The 15,582-nt window shown below is 40.4% G+C and overlaps 1 protein-coding gene across 4 annotated transcripts in view; it reads left to right on the top strand.

The window, feature by feature from the left end:
• LOC126262370 (2',5'-phosphodiesterase 12-like) overlaps positions 1–15,582 on the top strand; it is a 169,691-nt gene that overhangs the window by 33,466 nt on the left and 120,643 nt on the right. For 3 of the 4 annotated variants that reach the window (XM_049958963.1, XM_049958962.1, XM_049958961.1), the window contains exon 2: positions 4,502–4,641. In XM_049958963.1, coding sequence (XP_049814920.1) covers positions 4,502–4,641 — 140 coding nt within the window. Of the gene's footprint in view, positions 1–1,542; positions 2,172–4,501; positions 4,642–15,582 lie in introns of those variants that run through there. The other variant, XM_049958964.1, reaches the window with a different exon arrangement.

Genomic DNA, 15,582 nt, shown 5'->3' with positions numbered 1-15,582 from the left:
ATTCATGAAATCTGCTGTTGTGATTCCTCATTGACCGCTGCAACATCTCAGCTGGGATACTGTGAATTGCATCCAAAATTCTCTGTTTTAACTCATTCAGGGTTCTTGGTCGTGTCATGTACACTTTGCTCTTGAGGTAGCCCCACAGGAAAAAATCACAAGCGGTTAAATCTGGTGATCTAGGGGGCCAGAGAATGTTACGAATCATGAGATCACACGGTTGCCAAACAATTCTTGCACATATGCCATTTGTTGCCATGCTCCGTCCTGTGTAAACCAGGCTTCTTGAGCATTTGGAAAATGGTTCAATGCAGGTGTAATGAAAGTTCGTAACATTTCCACATAATGATCGACATTGGCGGTTATTGTGTTTCCCTATTCATTTGCGAAAAAATATGGTCTGATAATCCCATATGATGGAAACATCGCAGCATACTGTCACTTTACTAGTGTTTAAAGGGCGCTCATGAACGTCATTAGGATTTGTGTTTTCCCAGTAACAGTAGTTCTGTTTATTCACATAACCTTTGAGATGAAAATGTGCCTCATCTGACATCCACAACTTGTTTAGAAATTCATCGTCATTGTTTATTTTGTTATCATTTGTCGACAAAATCCTAATCGTAACTGGTAATTGTGGTCCTTCAATTGTTTCACCATTTGTAGTTTGTTTGGGTGAAATTTTAAATTAAGATGAAGAATTCTGTGAACACACTCCCAGGACATTCCAACCACTGCTGCTTTCTTATGAATTGAATGCCGTGGGCTCCATAAGACAGGCTCATTTACAATATCAGTGTTCACGTGAGAATGCACACTTCTTGGTCGTCCTGTTGGTTTCTTCTTGAGGGCAGATCCAGTCTCTTCAAAGTTATTACTGATTGGGTTACTATCACATGTTCCTCTCTATATAATCCAGTGTCTGAGTGCTTCTGTATTGGTGAATGCTAATACTTATGGAAGCATGCAAATAGCTGCTGATATCCTCAAAAATATGGTGTGCAGATTTCAAGGTTGTAGATGAAGAAAAAAAAACCATAAATCCAGTCAAATTAACATTATCCCCATGACCATATACTGGCACTGCTGTTACAGTCGAGTGAATTTGACACTAATGCCATGACTGTCAATGTTTTACTGACTAATATCAACCAGTGATGTCAGAGGGAAGTGTAAATAGTTAAAATGAACTTAAGAGTATCAACAACAGTAACAATTGGAGACCAAGTGTATAAATGTGTCAGCTAATTTAGTGTATTTTTCACAGCACATGTATGTAGCTTTTGGAACCAGCCATTGAATATAGACTCTTGTCATTCCTAAATATAACTGAGTGTCTGTTCTAGCACCTTCACAGCTAGGTTTCATTGGAGCAGCACCATGAAAAATCCAGGGACCAAATTTCTCTGAAGATGGAATTCCATGATGCAGAGGAATTTGAGGCACGGCAATCCACTTAACATCCAAAGGCAATTGGCTGATGATGACACACAAGACGTGGTAACCACCACCAGCGTTACATTATCATGTGTTAACATGTTTACCTGATGCACTGATAAAGTATTTCATCAGTCGGCTGTGCATTCCGTCACTGCCAAGCAACAAAAAACTTGGCACAGGGGTGCTACAAAAAGGCAGGCACAGTGACCACTGGGCAGTGACAGATTCAGTGCCAGAGTGTAGCAGAACTGTGTGTCTGATCAGACAGTCACCGCTAGGCAGCCGTTGGCCGTGCTCCTTGGGGATCAAGATTTGACATCACCAGACTGCACATGGAATCCAGTGAACACAGAAAGCAATTGGCAACTTGCCACAGGCTGTGCTAACCATTGCACCCCTGCCTCACAGTTGCTACTTACATGTCAGCTGTCACCACCACTGCACTTTGTCAGTGCGCTGCCTTAGCAGTAGACTACCTTCAGGCGCAGTCACCTCCACTGCACCAGGTGCAAAGACACCCTGGATCAACACCACACTGCAGCCACCAGATGAGGGCGAACATCTATATAAGCTCTAGCTTGATGTAACAGTGAAAAAGTTTTCCTGAAATTCATGTACCTCACTGTAGCTGTACTTACCTTTGACAGATTCCTGTCTCCCTTGCCTGCTGATTGAACCCACAGCACCATGCCATAGTGACAGACCTCTGAAGTAATGGATGATTGTAACCGGTATGTTATAATATGGTTAGAAGCCTTGACTGTGTGATTGTGGGCTTAATCTTTGAAACACAATTGGCATTTTATGGCTATGTTGCTTGTGCAAACACTATTTGGTCGTGGTCTTTGAAGTAGCAAAGATGCCTCTTTTTATTTGACACCAGTTCCTGGCATATAAATTTATGTTGCAGAAAATCTAATACTTGGAGACCCCTCATGTGTACAGAAATTAAATAAGCTACAGTAGCTGCTTTAGATTAAATTACATTGCATGCACTTCTTGTTCTGTAGGTCCATAGTAAGGAATTCTTAAAGACATAAAACATGCCGTAAAACAAGAAAACACATTACATTTTTATTCAAACAGTGGGACGCTAATACTGTTTTGACAGATCCTAAGTTAAATGGTTCTCATGAATGTGAAATAAGTAAAAAAATCTGAAACATATTTTCATTTCAGAGGTAATAACAGACTTATTACAAAACATGCAAATGCACGTTGCACTGAGGTGATAATTCTTAGTAGACTGTTTTTTGGGATGCATCATAAAACAGAAAATCAGTTTACAACACGTTTACATTAATCACATTATTGGATTGAAGATGTAAGAAAGTCACATTTTACATAACACTTCCATTATTTGATATTATTAATAACATACTAATCAATCAGTGCTACTAAAAAAAACTCATTGATGGAGTAAGTGTACCATTTCCTTCCTTTAGTAAAGATTACTTCACAGGAATGCTTCCTTACCATTCAGTTCACTGGACTAACCAGAATTTCAGAATTCCTTATTTCCCACTACTCAGTACGGGCAACATCTTTCTGCTCCTCAAAAGAGAGATGTTAAATATTTACCACGTATTTAAGAGAACTGTGCAAATTCAGTGGTCAGATGTGATTAATATTTACTGAGTAGTCGAAAATAACTGATCGACCCTGAGTGGATACCACTTTCTTTTATCATCATCTCCAAGCAGAAGGATCATAAACACTGTTCCAGAACAGCTTATTGTATACCGTAGAGGCAGTGGCCATTGCACAAGCTAGAGTTTCCGGTATGAAATTTACACTCTGCGGCTGAGTGTGTGCTGATATGAAACTTCCTGTTAGATTAAAACTGTGTACCGGATCAAAAACTTGAACTCGGGACCTTTACCTTTCATGGGCAAGTGCTCTACCAACTGAATTACTCAAGCAAGACTCATGACCTATCCTCACTCTTCTACCAGCAGTACCTCATCTTCCAAAAATCTTGAGTTCGAGTCTCAGTCCGGCACACAATTGTAATCTGCCAGGAAGTTTCAAGCTAGAGTTTGTCAGAACAGTGGACTGAAAAAAATCTTGATCCTATCAGATTCATTAAGTGTATTATTAGATATCAACACCCTGTTAACATAAAGGGACAATAATGCAGAAGGTGGATAGGCTGCAGCATTCACTGGATTCATCGCACCAAGGCCTGCAGTTAAATGAGTGTGCAGACCATCTCTCAAATGACACCATGCACAATGGACATTTACTTAGTTTGGACCTCAAAGCACATGGAAACAAGAGTGAGAATAAACATGTTGGCAGAGGAGCTGCCAGTACTGTAATATCGTATTGAACGTTTGATAGACATCACTGATAAGAATGTATTTCCATCATAGAAACTTCCCTAGTCATCTCAGCAGGATAGACTTTACAGACTTTCCAACTTGTTCATACATCACAACATAAGAAGATAATTTTAATGACAAAATACTTTTGTGTGAGCAGTATGGAATCAATAAATAGCTTTATACAACAGACTGAGGTAATAGAAACATCAATTTCACACTACTATAACCATTATCTGTGCAGCATTAAAAAAAGTAAATTACAAAATGAATTGGCATTTTAAGAAAAGAATAGCCTACAGCTGTAGCTATTAACAGCTGCATGTTGTGGAAGTAGAAACACGAGATGGGCTACCAGTATAATATGGTGTTGGCTGAATGGTATCAAGATCAGATCCTAATAAAATGTAAAAATAAAATTTACAAACTTTCCTTGATGCACAGGCACTAAACAAGCCATTCTAGTAATGAAAATGTGTATCATCACCAGATACTGTCAGTACAAAGCTCCAGGTAGCTGATAATAAACATTACTCAGTGCTATTGTAGTTTGTTGCCTGCCTTTTATTTTCTGTAAGAGTTTGTTAAAATGTTGTAATATTTGCTACTAATATACTATTTATTTTGTAAGATTTTGTGGCATAATATCATACATTTACCTTTCTGCCGTGTGGTTATTTCTTAGTATATTTTTATGTCTGTGTTATTTGCAAATTCTGTAGTAAAGTTCTTAACAGTTTCAGAATAATGACCTATAACATACTGGCTGACTTCTGTGCTGGTACACCTAATATCCGTAAAGATCGATTTCCATATTGTCCTCTTCATGCTCTGAACATAAACTACAGGAAACAGTTATTACAAAAGGAAATTATAGGTATGTAATCAACAGAGGTAAAATATATGTAGTGATATAATACACTATCTGATCAAAAGTATCTGAACGCACATTAGTGGACTTTAACATGAGGTGTATCCACCCCTCACTTTATAACAGTTTGAACTCTGGTGGAGACACACTCAATGAGGTGTCTGAATGTCTGTAATGAAATGGCAGCCAGTTCTTCCTCTAGAGCCAAAACCAGGTAAAGTAGTGACATTGGCATTCTTGCTTGTCCCAAAGATGCTCCATTGGGTTCGGGGTCAGGACTGTGGGCAGGGCAGTCCATTTCAGGAATGTTGTCTACAAATCATTGTCTTACCAATGCTACTTTATAACAGCATGCATTATCATGCTGATGCAGTCATCGTATCTGGGCTGTTCCTCTACTATACACAGTACACACTGCTGTAAAATGTGTTTGTTTGCTTCCACATTCACTGGGTTTGTTTGTTAATAACTTTTCTGCTACAAATTACAATTTTATTTTATTCATATTTTACACAACATGTTTCGGGAAATGATTCCCATTTTCAAGTGTGTATTTCTTTTTACTATGCCATTTTAATGCAACATTTTCGAGGTGTGAGGTTCTGCTTTAGTTTGTTGGTTTTATTGTAATATATAAAAAAACACAAACACACAATTTTTAGTTAGATACCAACTTTTATATGTAGTGAGTGGAAAAATTGAGAAGAACGTGTACTTAGTTTTCTTATGGTCCATTTGTGCACAGTCTCTCATACCTTAAACATCACTTGCAACTTTCAGTGCACAGCGCACATCGAGAATAGCTTACATAAACACAGTTACAAAGATGCTTTTACACACAGTTGACAGAGATAATGTTACAGGTCCTTGACAGATATGCTTTTGTACTAAGTATTTTTCTTAATGGTGTGGAGTATAATTTGCTCATGTCTATTTTACAGTGTTATCCTATGTGTTACTACTTTTATTTAAGTATATTGTCAAAGCATCTGAAGAAATTCACCGATTCACTTTCAAGTTTTTCGTTTAGCATGTTGTTTTCATATTTTCTGTTATGTGTATATATTTCAAGTTCTTCTAACAAACCCATTTTGTGCTGTTTATATAGTCAGTGGAGTATTTTGACATTTTGCTCTACTTTCCAAATGGGTGTCCTGTACTATGTATGTGTGTAGCTATTACTGATATCTGTGTGTGTGTGTGTGTGTGTGTGTGTGTGTGTGTGTGTGATATGCACTCTGTACCTGGTGTTGAAATTTCGGCCTGTTTGTCCTACGTAGAACATGGAGCAATTCTGGCGTGTTACTTTGTATATTCCAGAGTCTGAATATGTATCGTGATTACACTTTATATTACATATTAGTTTTTGTTGTAGTTTATTTGGTCTAGAAAACCCAACTTCCACTTTGTAATTTTTGAAAATATTTGTAATCTTCTGTGATATATTGTCAATGTATGGGATGCTAGGTATACACTTGTTTTTGTCTTTTTCTTCTATGGTGCAACTTTGTGTTTGGGTCTTTCTTCACTTTGTTTAGGACTGTTTCAACCATTGAAGCAGTATAATCATTAGCAACTGCACTCCGTTTCACTATATTTATTTCTTGGTTCATAGGTATTTTAGTTGCCCTTTGTGCGCTGATCTGTATGCTGCCTGCTTATGGATGTCCAGGTGACGTGAGGTTGGAGGGATTGTGGTGTTGGTCATTCTATTTTTCCTATAAATTTTGAATGTGCATGTGTTGTTTCTTGTAATATTTAGGTCCAGGTAATTGATGCTTTTGTTTAATTCATGTTCCACTGTAAATGTAATTTTCTCATGTAGATTAGTGAAGCAATTCAGAATGTTGTTATATCTTTGGCATCCCCTATGACTAACAGTAGTGTGTCATCTACGTACCTCCTATTAAATTCAATTTCCTTTTCACAGTGTAATAGCTACATTTCAAGTGATTATGCATGTGTCAGCTATGGTACCTGATATACATGATTCCTTTGCTAGGCCATCTGGTTGCTTTTAAATGTTTCCATTAAAGGCAAAGTAGCTGTAACTTAAGAGTTAACTGGCATAGTTCCATAAATTCAGTGATGATTGTGTATGCAAGTTTCTTATGTTTCATACAGTTATTTTTGATTACTGTTACAGTATCTTGTATAAGTATGTTTGAGTAAAGGCTGGTAATATCAAGTGATAAGAACGGCACATCTTGGAGGGGGTGAGGTTTTTGCCTTTTAGTTCTTCAGCTAGGATCATGTTTTTTAAGAATATGTTGTTTCATATGTATAATTTTTTCTCAGTATGTTATTCAGTTTCTATGACAGTTTGTACACTGGACTATTTATTGTGTTTACCACGGGATGTATCAAATTACCTTCTTTGTGCACCTTTCGCTGTGCTCTTAGGCATGGTGCCTTGAATTCATGCGTGTAAGATATTTCTTTTCAGTTTCTGTCAATAGGAAATTTATGTTCTTTGGTTGTTCCTTAATTGTACTTTGAAATTGTTTTGTTGGATCTTTTTTTAATGTCTTGTTTGTTATTAGTATCAAAGAATTCATGTTTTGTCTATGTACTCCTTTTCTTTCATCAAACTAATGTACTGCTTTTGTCTGCTTTTGTGGCTATGGGTTGGTTGTTTCTCAGTTTCTTGTTTATGTATTTTAAGGTTTTTGTATCATTTAGTGTATATTTAGATGTAATTTTATCTTTCTTTATTTCTTTCTCCAAAAGCTTCCATAAGCAGACAGCGTGCAGATCAATGCACAAAGGGCAACTAAAATGCTTATGTACCAAGAAAACATGCAACAAGAAATAAATATAGTGAAACAGATTGGAGTTGCTAATGATTTACTGCTTCAGTGGTTGAAACAGTCCTAAACAAAATGAAGAAAGACCCAAACACAAAGAAAACACAAACAAAAAGACAAAAACAAATGTATACCTAGCATCCCATACATTGACAATATATCACAGAAGATTAGAAATATTTTCAAAAATTACAAAGTGGAAGTTGGGTTTTCTAGACCAAATAAACTACAACAAAAACTAATATGTAATATAAAGTGTAATCATGATACATATTCAGACTCTGGAATATACAAAGTAACACGCCAGAATTGCTCCATGTTATACGTAGGACAAACAGGCCGAAATTTCAACACTAGGTACAGAGAGCATATTAAAGCCTACACACACACACACACACACACACAGACACACACACACACACACACACACACACACACAAACAAACACACACACACATAGTACAGGACACCCATTTGGGAAGGGAGAGCAAAATGTCAAAATACTCCACTGACTATATAAACAGCACAAAGTGGGTTTGTTAGAAGAACTCGAAATATATACACATTACAGAAAATATGAAGACAAAATGCTAAACGAAAAACTTGAAAGTGAATCGGTGAATTTATTCAGATGCTTTGACAATATACTTAAATAAAAGTAGTAACACATAGGATAACACTGTAAAATAGACATGAGCAAATTATAATCCATATCGTTAAGATAAATACTTATGCACAAAAGCATATCTGTCAAGGACCTGTAACATTATCTCTGTCAACTGTGTGTAAAAGCATCTTTGTAAGCTATTCACGATGTGTGCTGTGCACTGCAAGTTGCAAGTGATGTTTAAGGTGTGTGAGACTGTGCTCAAATGGACCGTAAGAAAACTAAGTACAAGTTCTTCTCAATTTTTCCACTCACTACATATAAAAGTTGGTAACTAACTAAAAATTGTGTGTTTGTGTTTTTTTATATATTACAGTAAAACCAACAAACCAAAGCAGAATCTCACACCATGAAAATGTTGCATTAAAATGGCATAGTACAAAGAAATACACACTTGAAAATGGAAATAATTTCCCAAGATAAAGAAAAGAAAATTGTGACTGGTAGCAGAAAACTTATTTATAAACAAACACAGTGTTTTCAGTCACAGGCTCTCAAAAAGACCATTTGTAATGGACAAAATCAGATTGCACATTTACCATTTTCTTAAGCACAATGAGGGGACAACTCCCTAATGAGCGAAAATGCCCCCATACCGTTAACTTTTGATACTACTCGTGAAGACTGGTAACGTTCTTCAGCATTTGCCAAACCCAAATCCTTCTATCAGATATTCACAGGTATATTGTAATTCATCATTCCAAATCACTCATTTCTAACCATCCACTGTTCAGTGACGTCACTCTTTACACCACCTCTAGTGTCACTTAACACCGACTACAGAAATTTTTGGCTGATTGGGAGCTACTTGACCAATGTACTGAATTATTTTTAAGTCGTGACGCATAGTGATTGTGCTAGTTGGACGGCTGGTTAGCACTTAAATACTTAAGAGTGATTCCTTTAGCTAATTTAATGCTTCTTCTCTCTCTCTCTCTCTCTCTCTCTCTCTCTCTCTCTCTCTCTCTCTTGTGGTTTTGCAGTTGTTGTTTCTTCACACTTCCATTTCATAAACACATCACCAACTATTGACTTATTGACTTAGGTAGCTTTAGAAGTGTTGTCCCTAATGAATTTGTTATTCAGTTGATATCCAATGACAGGTCCACATTCAAAGACACTGAACTTTCCTGATTGACCAATTCTGCTGATACTGATTCTCTACTGACAACAAAATACTCTGCACTTCTTTTTATACTGGTAGCTCTGTCCCTCATGAGATCTAATGGTCAGTTCCACATTACATGGGAGTGTCCGGATACTTTTGATCTGATAGTGTATGTACATGATATCTTTATGTGTATACTCTATCCGCTTTACTGTGTCCGTTAATTTCATGAATTTCAGTTAATCTTCATGTCAGCAGCATTTTTATGATTCTTTTCTTTTAAGGTAGATTAAATGTCACTTATAAGTATATATGCCATCAGTTTTAAGACACTGTGTGCCCAATAATACTGAATAGAATTGGGGAGAAGAGGAATTTGTAGTATAACTTGACTAGAAGACAGGATCGATTGGTAGGGCACGTTCTGAAGAATCAAGTGATCACCAATTTAGTATTGGAAGGAAGTGTGGAGAGTAAAAATTGTAGAGGGTGGCCAAGAGATGAATACACTAAGCAGATTCAGACGGATGTAGGTTGTAGTAGTTACTCAGAGATGAAGACACTTGCACAGGATAGGGTAGCATGGAGAGCTGCATCAAACCAATCTTTGGACTGAAGACAACAACAACAACATGCCTAATAATTTTAGACTCCAAGGGAATGTAATTTTTCTTCTGGTCTCCATGTGTTGAACATCTGTTCTGAAAGAGATCTATAAATAAGCTACCTTTCTCTATATTACCTTTGCTGTATTCTTCATAATTCCCTTCTTCTTTTTATAACCCGTGAAGAGTTACAGAAACTGACAAATCTCTGCAAATTAATAACATGCAATGTTAGTGTATAGATAGAACAGAATCTTAAGAATGTTTCCTCAGTGGGAAATTTCAGATATGATCCAAAAATGGCATTAGAATTTGTCAAGAATAACATGATTTTGGTCCTTAAAGCCTTCTTTCAAAAGGAACCAAATGTGAAATGGACTTTGAACAAATCCCCTGTAACAAAAAAGAAACTAACTCTGGTTTATTGAAATATTAAGAAATAATATAGAGCATGACAGTCCTAAACCACTTTTGAATTGCATTTGATTCTAGGTTAGTCAGATCAGCTCCACTCTTTAGTGTCACATTATGTATAGCATAAAATCAAAGAGGGTGATATAAATGACTTGTAATATATACACTCCTGGAAATGGAAAAAAGAACACATTGACACCGGTGTGTCAGACCCACCATACTTGCTCCGGACACTGCGAGAGGGCTGTACAAGCAATGATCACACGCACGGCACAGCGGACACACCAGGAACCGCGGTGTTGGCCGTCGAATGGCGCTAGCTGCGCAGCATTTGTGCACCGCCGCCGTCAGTGTCAGCCAGTTTGCCGTGGCATACGGAGCTCGATAACAGTCTTTAACACTGGTAGCATGCCGCGACAGCGTGGACGTGAACCGTATGTGCAGTTGAAGGACTTTGAGCGAGGGCGTATAGAGGGCATGCGGGAGGCCGGGTGGACGTACCACCGAATTGCTCAACACGTGGGGCATGAGGTCTCCACAGTACATCGATGTTGTCGCCAGTGGTCGGCGGAAGGTGCAAGTGCCCGTCGACCTGGGACCGGACCGCAGCGACGCACGGATGCACGCCAAGATCGTAGGATCCTACGCAGTGCCGTAGGGGACCGCACCGCCACTTCCCAGCAAATTAGGGACACTGTTGCTCCTGGGGTATCGGCGAGGACCATTCGCAACCGTCTCCATGAAGCTGGGCTACGGTCCCGCACACCGTTAGGCCGTCTTCCGCTCACGCCCCAACATCGTGCAGCCCGCCTCCAGTGGTGTTGCGACAGGCGTGAATGGAGGGACGAATGGAGACGTGTCGTCTTCAGCGATGAGAGTCGCTTCTGCCTTGGTGCCAATGATGGTCGTATGCGTGTTTGGCGCCGTGCAGGTGAGCGCCACAATCAGGACTGCATACGACCGAGGCACACAGGGCCAACACCCGGCATCATGGTGTGGGGAGCGATCTCCTACACTGGCCGTACACCACTGGTGATCGTCGAGGGGACACTGAATAGTGCACGGTACATCCAAACCGTCATCGAACCCATCGTTCTACCATTCCTAGACCGGCAAGGGAACTTGATGTTCCAACAGGACAATGCACGTCCGCATGTATCCCGTGCCACCCAACGTGCTCTAGAAGGTGTACGTCAACTACCCTGGCCAGCAAGATCTCCGGATCAGTCCCCCATTGAGCATGTTTGGGACTGGATGAAGCGTCGTCTCACGCGGTCTGCACGTCCAGCACGAACGCTGGTCCAACTGAGGCGCCAGGTGGAAATGGCATGGCAAGCCGTTCCACAGGACTACATCCAGCATCTCTACGATCGTCTCCATGGGAGAATAGCAGCCTGCATTGCTGCGAAAGGTGGATATACACTGTACTAGTGCCGACATTGTGCATGCTCTGTTGCCTGTGTCTATGTGCCTGTGGTTCTGTCAGTGTGATCATGTGATGTATCTGACCCCAGGAATGTGTCAATAAAGTTTCCCCTTCCTGGGACAATGAATTCACGGTGTTCTTATTTCAATTTCCAGGAGTGTGTGTGTATATATATATATAGAGGGAAACATTCCACGTGGAAAAAATATATATCTAAAAACAAAGATGATGTGACTTACCGAACAAAAGTGCTGGCAGGTCGATAGACACACACACACACACACACACACAAAATTCAAGCTTTCGCAACAAACTGTTGCCTCATCAGGAAAGAGGGGAAGGAGAGGGAAAGACAAAAGGATGTGGGTTTTAAGGGAGAGGGTAAGGAGTCATTCCAATCCCGGGAGCGGAAAGACTTACCTTAGGGGGAAAAAAGGACAGGTATACACTCGCACACACACACATTTCCATCCACACATATACAGACACAAGCAGACATATTTAAAGTTTGGCCAGAGATGTCAGTCGAGGTGGAAGTGAAGAGGCAAAGATGATGTTGAATGACAGGTGAGGTATGAGTGGCGGCAACTTGAAATTAGCGGAGATTGAGGCCTGGTGGGTAACGGGAAGAGAGGATATATTGAAGAGCAAGTTCCCATCTCCGGAGTTCGGATAGGTTGGTGTTGGTGGGAAGTATCCAGATAACCCGGACGGTGTAACACTGTGCCAAGACGTGCTGGCCGTGCACCAAGGCATGTTTAGCCACAGGGTGATCCTCATTACCAACAAACACTGTTTGCCTGTGTCCATTCATGCGAATGGACAGTTTGTTGCTGGTCATTCCCACATAGAATGCATCACAGTGTAGGCAGGTCAGTTGGTAAATCATGTGGGTGCTTTCACATGTGGCTCTGCCTTTGATCGTGTACACCTTCCGGGTTACAGGACTGGAGTAGGTGGTGGTGGGAGGGTGCATGGGACAGGTTTTACACCGGGGGCGGTTACAAGGATAGGAGCCAGATGGTAGGGAAGGTGGTTTGGGGATTTCATAGGGATGAACTATCAGGTTACGAAGGTTAGGTGGACGGCGGAAAGACACTCTTGGTGGAGTGGGGAGGATTTCATGAAGGATGGATCTCATTTCAGGGCAGGATTTGAGGAAGTCGTATCCCTGCTGGAGAGCCACATTCAGAGTCTGCTCCAGTCCCAGAAAGTAACTTGTGGGTTGTGGGTCAACTTCTTCACTTTTGAATGCCAGACATACCAACAATTAAAGGGAACAGACATGGGTACCAGGATGGCCCCCTCGAAAGCAAACCTATTCATGGGTCGCTTAGAGGAAGCCTTCTTGGTTACCCAGGCCTGCCAACCCAAAGTTTGGTACAGATTTATTGATGACATCTTCATGATATGGACTCACAGTGAAGAAGAACTTCAGAATTTCCTCTCCAACCTCAACTCCTTTGGTTCCATCAGATTCACCTGGTCCTACTCCAAATCCCATGCCACTTTCCTTGACATCGACCTCCACCTGTCCAATGGCCAGCTTCACACGTCCGTCCACATCAAACCCACCAACAAGCAACAGTACCTGCATTATGACAGCTGCCACCCATTCCACATCAAACGGTCCCTTCCCTACAGCCTAGGTCTTCGTGGCAAACGAATCTGCTCCAGTCCGGAATCCCTGAACCAATCCACCAACAACCTGACAACAGCTTTCGCATCTCGCAACTACCCTCCCGACCTGGTACAGAAGCAAATAACCAGAGCCACTTCCTCATCCCCTCGAACCCAGAATCCCCCACAGAAGAACCACAAAAGTGCCCCACTTGTGACAGGATACTTTCCGGGACTGGACCAGACTCTGAATGTGGCTCTCCAGCAGGGATACGACTTCCTCAAATCCTGCCCTGAAATGAGATCCATCCTTCATGAAATCCTCCCCACTCCACCAAGAGTGTCTTTCCGCTGTCCACCTAACCTTCGTAACCTGTTAGTTCATCCCTATGAAATCCCCAAACCACCTTCCCTACCATCTGGCTCCTATCCTTGTAACCGCCCCCGGTGTAAAACCTGTCCCATGCACCCTCCCGCCACCACCTACTCCAGTCCTGTAACCCGGAAGGTGTACACGATCAAAGGCAGAGCCACATGTGAAAGCACCCATGTGATTTACCAACTGACCTGCCTACACTGTGATGCATTCTATGTGGGAATGACCAGCAACAAACAGTCCATTCGCATGAATGGACACAGGCAGACAGTGTTTGTTGGTAATGAGGATCACCCTGTGGCTAAACATGCCTTGGTGCACGGCCAGCACGTCTTGGCACAGTGTTACACCGTCCGGGTTATCTGGATACTTTCCACCAACACCAACCTATCCGATCTCCGGAGATGGGAACTTGCTCTTCAATATATCCTCTCTTCCCGTTACCCACCAGGCCTCAATCTCCGCTAATTTCAAGTTGCCGCCACTCATACCTCACCTGTCATTCAACATCATCTTTGCCTCTTCACTTCCGCCTCGACTGACATCTCTGGCCAAACTTTAAATATGTCTGCTTGTGTCTGTATATGTGTGGATGGAAATGTGTGTGTGTGCGAGTGTATACCTGTCCTTTTTTCCCCCTAAGGTAAGTCTTTCCGCTCCCGGGTTTGGAATGACTCCTTACCCTCTCCCTTAAAACCCACATCCTTTCGTCTTTCCCTCTCCTTCCCCTCTTTCCTGATGAGGCAACAGTTTGTTGCGAAAGCTTGAATTTTGTGTTTATATATATACTTTTGTGGTAGTTTTTCAGGTCTGATTCAGTATCTTTTAGATTTGGGTCAAATTTCTGCTTCCAGATTTTACTTGTAAATATTATGCTTCTCAGACCACCATAATACTATTCTATTCCCTAAGCGGGAAAAAATATGCATAATATAATTTTTATAATTAAATCAGCGATGCATTTGAGATGTCTATGACATAAATGAGAATGTTCAATTTTACCAGTATGCTGTGTAATTGATTACTCATCAACATTTTGTCACTGCTTGCAGTATCCAGATTTTTGCACGTAAAGCTTATTTCAGTTCTATATTAAACAGATTATTTTGTGGTCAAATGAACAATTCTGTTTTTGCAAAGTTGAGTTTCAAATTATTTTTGATCCATGTCCTCAGTTCCCAAAGTATCTGCTTAATACTGCAGGAATGTTGAACATCCTTCTGCAGTGCCATATATGAAATGAATTTAAAATAAATCCACTGAATTCAGTAAGTTGGTATCAGTTTTGTTAGGTATATATGTATTACTTATTGGTGACGTGAAAATTTTTGCCAGACCGGGATTCGAACCCAGATTTTCTGCTTATTGTGGGCAGACAACTTAGGCTATCCATGCACACCTCCTAAACTGACCCAAATTTCCACATGTCACACTATCTACATTCCTATCCATAAACACATACATTCATCACTAAATGCTCACAACTTTACTCTGTATTTCCGCACCAGTGAGGATAAGACTATTCGGAATCAATACCTGTTATAGGTCTCGAATCCTCATATTTGTGGGAATTCAGAGTAAAGCTGCAAACATTTTGTGCACCATCGCTGTCTCCTTCCCAGACAGCTTTTTTATATAACACAAAAATAGTCATGATCCTAATACTGAAACTTGTGGCATCCTAATTTTGTGCTTTTCCAGTGTAGCTTTCTTGCTGTCAATGAGGACAAAAAATTGAAGTTTTAGCAAAAGCTGTGTTTTCCTCAACAGTTTACTGAGGAATTCTGCAAATATTAGTAATTTGAGTATGAAAAGGTACTTTTACAAGGGGTACTTATATTTATGAGTTCAAGAATGATATTCGCTATTGTTCATGTTTGATCACTACAGATGTTCTGGTTTCATTCTCCCTCCCTCCCTCCCT

The sequence above is a fragment of the Schistocerca nitens genome, chromosome 6, assembly GCF_023898315.1.
Source record: "Schistocerca nitens isolate TAMUIC-IGC-003100 chromosome 6, iqSchNite1.1, whole genome shotgun sequence".
NCBI classification, from domain to species: domain Eukaryota; kingdom Metazoa; phylum Arthropoda; class Insecta; order Orthoptera; family Acrididae; genus Schistocerca; species Schistocerca nitens.
Note: the sequence above shows the minus strand (reverse complement) of the source record. Positions and strands in the feature narration are given on the sequence as shown.